The sequence below is a fragment of the Bactrocera oleae genome, chromosome X, assembly GCF_042242935.1.
Source record: "Bactrocera oleae isolate idBacOlea1 chromosome X, idBacOlea1, whole genome shotgun sequence".
Classification (NCBI taxonomy): Eukaryota; Metazoa; Arthropoda; class Insecta; order Diptera; family Tephritidae; genus Bactrocera; species Bactrocera oleae.
This window is the reverse complement of record NC_091541.1, coordinates 26,431,061-26,435,451: the sequence shown is the minus strand read 5'-3', so window position 1 is coordinate 26,435,451 and position 4,391 is coordinate 26,431,061. Positions and strand designations below refer to the sequence as shown.

Here is a 4,391-nt window from a genome sequence, read left to right as displayed (position 1 = left end):
TGTTTTAACATCAGCATGCTTATTCCGTCAGGGCCAATGGATTTGGACGATTTGGCCTTTGTGATGGCACTCTGAACCCCCCCTTCGGTGAAAGTAAGTGGTGCTTTTGTCCGCTTATGATGGTTTACCATTTGCCGAATCTCCAAATTGAGATCCCTTATTCGGGGATCACAGGGATCGGCATGGCGTAAGGTGTCGCGCTCGTTTGCTAGTACAGCTGCTTCGGCTGGGAAATTAAGGCGGAGTTCCGCGATTCTTCAGGCCGGTATGAAGCGAGCAGTAGCAGCAGCGATCACCTTGCGGAATTGACGCTCGCCAACGATGACGTCCGTAGGAATGGGTAGTGCGTTGAAGGTGCTCTCGGTAAATTCTGTGAAGCCGACCCAGTTAGCTTTGTTAAAGTTAACAAAAGTGCGGTTGTCTACAGAAAGTCGGGAGGTTTCTCGATCGTGATAATTATGGGGTTGGTCAGATTGGGAGACATGCTGTCTGTGTGAGCTCCTTAGGGCCGTGGAGGTCCTATCTTGGCCACTCGACTGGACGATTTGTGTGTGCGCGAACAAGGTGCAGGTTGCACAGCCGATGAGGCAGATGTCGCAGTATTGCTTTGACAGCATTGGGCCACGTAACTCGTGGTCCACTCCCTGTGTGTCTTAAGGCCTGAGCAGGTCTTAAGATGGCTCCATCCATTGATTGTATTGCACCTAACCGAGGTGGAGTTTGGATGGACCCTTCTAGCGCAAACGCAGCAGTAAAACTCCTCGGGGCCCGGACTGGACTCGATGTCAGCACGGGTTGGACTCGATGCCAGCACGGGTTGGACTCGATGCCAGCACGGGTTGGACTCGATGCCAGCACGGGTTGGACTCGATGCTAGCACGGGTTGGACTAGATGCCAGCACGGGTTGGACTCGATGCCAGCACGGGTTGGACTCGATGCCAGCACGGGTTGGACTCGATGCCAGCACGGGTTGGACTCGATGCCGGCACGGGTTGGAATTATGTTCATTCGGGAGTAAATTTGCGTTTGTAGAGATTTGTCCATTATTGCCTATATTTGACATATTCATATTTTGGCATATGATGTTTGCACCAATTGGTTTTCCTGATTTTTGTTGACTGTGTCCTCCTGGATACATCTGACCTTGTCCTGAAACTCCGCTAACCACCGGCGTTGACCCTTGTACCGGTCCATTACCATTAGCATTATTTCCGATGAACATAGAATTGTCTCCGCATTCCATAGGATCCTGTGGACCATTTGGAAAATGTCCAGGCATTACGGAAACACCTGGTGCTTGCATGCGGGGAGCAGGTACCATTTGACTTCCTGAATGCCCCATATGTTGTCTGATGGGTCGCATGCTACGTATCATTGAAGAATGAGGGCCCATGTTAAATTCATGGACGGACATAATATTTCCCCCAGAAATGTCTTCCTGGTCCATTGAACTCATCTGATTGCAATTGCCAAAAAAGTTCATACTCGTGTTTCCCGCACCTGCTAGTCCATTGTTGCAATTATTTATTTGACCTATGTGACTATTGTCGATGATATTACCAGCACCGACCATTTGTGGATTTGTGTATCACAAGAATTCCAGACTCGGTGGAACACGTATATTACTATTATTATTGTTTTGAGCGCGTATTGGCATATATTGTATGGTATTCGGTGTACTGGCCTTAACTTGTATATTGGGAGAAACATTAAAATTACTAAAATTCATGGGCATGCGACTTATCATTCGATGATTGGGCATTACTCCATGCAACCCACTTGGTCCGTCCCGTCCTATTCCACCGTTAGCTGGATTAAAACTTCCGCATATTTTTGGATTAAGCAAGCGCTGTCCCATAGAACCCAGCATAGAATTAATATGACAGTTATTAGACATGAATGGTCCGGGGCCGCTCATATGGGGTGGCATTCCCATATTACCTGATGAGCCAGCATTACAGTGGTCTAATCCCGAATCCATTGATGCCATCATTGATTCTAAATTTTGGTTAACATTATTCGGAACGTTTACATCATGCACTGCAATGACGCCTATATTTCCTCCGCTATTTCCCGCATTAAGTGACACGCAACTTGTGAGCTGTTGTGACATTTGAGCTAATGACGATATTGGATCAAAAGAATGATTTAATTTGCTCTGCGTTGGTCGGTTACTGTTAGGATTTAGTGGGAGGTTGTCAGTACGACGACAGAACTGTGAAGGTACGGAAGCTAAATTTTGATGCAAAAAAAAAAGGTTATATATTAAAATAATTAACTAGGCGCAATTCTTAATTAGTTATACTTCAATTTGGCCCGGTCCTTTATAGCTGTTGACTCCACTATTAGAGTTTGATGCGTTGGGCATATGTTGGGGAAAATTTAAGCCGGGGCTGGCTGAAGGAAAACGACCTTCGATATTTCCTGCATCAGCAATATTACTATTGTTTGGTCCCATCAAAGGAGTTCGTGACCTTTGTGGACTAGGGCGCGCATTTTTTAAATCACCTGTCAAAACGTATAAAAATATTAGCTATATATGTATTTTTTAAGGCAGTTTATATATACCTGCTGGTACATTTGTATGAAACGAATCAAGATCTTTGGGCGATAAGTGCGATAACGGAGTACCTGGATTACTATTGAATTGGCTCATTTGATTATTACGATTTCTATTCGAATTTGCATTTGTAGTACTGTTATTAGTGCCACTGCTTGCTGGCGAACCTTCAGATGGGAAATTATTCTTACTTTGACCATTTGCATTTGAAATTGCTGTACTGACTGTTGATGTTGTTGCCGTTGCTGCCAGCGTTGTTGGCATAGTAGGCACATGCACGTCCATATTTGGTGAATTAGCCGTTATTCCTAATGCCCCTGATGTTCGAGGTGACGGTAACGACAAATTTGACGTCGGGTTATTAGGACTAGATGGATTTGGAGACTGTGTTGCTATGGGTACTGACGCCGAACGCTGTGTAGGATGATAGGGTGGGGGTGGGCCTTGTGTTGAACGAATGCTTTGACAGCTACTTGTAGTTGCAGTTTGTGCACATGTTCCACTTATATTAGGTCGCATGCTTCCAAAATTTGAACGACAAAGTGTTGTTGGCATACATCCGACATCGTTTGGTCCCTGACCCTTGTTACCTTTTATACGTTCCTCAAAAAATTGGTGTTGTAATTTGGACCACTCCATCTGTGCCATACCTACCTGAGCCATATCCTGGGAACCCAACCCAACCGGCCCAATTATTTTGACAGAATTGCTATTTAAATTGCCTTCTCCAATAAAATTGTTCATAATTTCAGGTGAATTCGGCATAAGTCCACCAGCCCCAGTGATGTTACTATTTACGCCACAATTTCCCGTATTATTTCCTCCGGTGTGACAAGGTAATGAACTTCTGGGCATATTACTAACACTAGGAGGGACGATACCCACAATTCCATTACGTCCACATTGCATATTCGTTTGATTGTTCATGTGCATTGATTTATTTGTCAAATTATTTATCTCATGAGTACTAAGCATATCTGGTGGAGCAATGTTTCCGTCACCCAATGCCGCTGGCATATTTTCGGGATTGCATATATTGTGATTGTTTGCGTTCATTACATTTGATGGCATGTTACGGACGTTAGAATTGAGTTGGTTAGTTATTTGTGGTCCAATACAAACTGAGCCTGCATTAGGTAAATTGAGCATTAGACCGGCAAGATTACCTGGTACACCATCTGAGCTCAATTTTCCCAGCTGACTTGCTCCTTGAAGGGGATTAGACAAAAATTGATCTACTTGCTTTAGTTTGGCTAATTGTTCTTCGCGATGCTGACGTTGTTGCGGTGTTAAATTTTCATCGGGCACTTTAATACCTTGTAGTGAAGGTGTACTATTATCGTTATTCACACTCGCTGCTTCGGGGGCAGTAAGGGATTTATTAACAGCGTGAGAACCGCCTTCTATGACTCCATCGACGCCATTTGTCATTTTTAAACCTGTATGGCCGTCGTTAGATGTTCCTTCCATATTATTTCTCCCCTTTTCCCAACACATTAATTCGTTTTCATTACTATTTAAGTTTTCCGAGACAAAAAACATTTTCCGGACCTTTTTTCGCACCGCTCAAAAAATATTTAATTTCAAAAATTTCACTGTGTGTTCTTGGAATATGTATAAATATACCTTGAAATTTTCGATACCTTGAAAAAGCGGTGGAGTAGTTTTTTTTTAATTTCCAAAAATCGACGTTTTTTTAAGCTGTCTTATGGGGGTTAGTATTGAATCAATTTTACCTATTTTCTGGGATCCACATATGATTAAGCATTTGAAAGTTTTCACGACCATATCGATATCGGTCAATATAGATATCTTAGCTAAATCGGGTGT

The 4,391-nt window shown here is 43.4% G+C and overlaps 1 protein-coding gene across 1 annotated transcript; it reads right to left on the bottom strand.

The window, feature by feature from the left end:
- Positions 1 to 785: 785 nt before the first annotated feature.
- Positions 786 to 4,103, bottom strand: LOC138858184 (protein BCL9 homolog). Its single transcript, XM_070112729.1, is given in 2 exon segments — positions 786 to 2,509; positions 2,570 to 4,103. Coding segments are annotated over 2 exon segments (3,258 nt in total).
- Between the last annotated feature and the right edge of the window lie 288 nt (positions 4,104 to 4,391).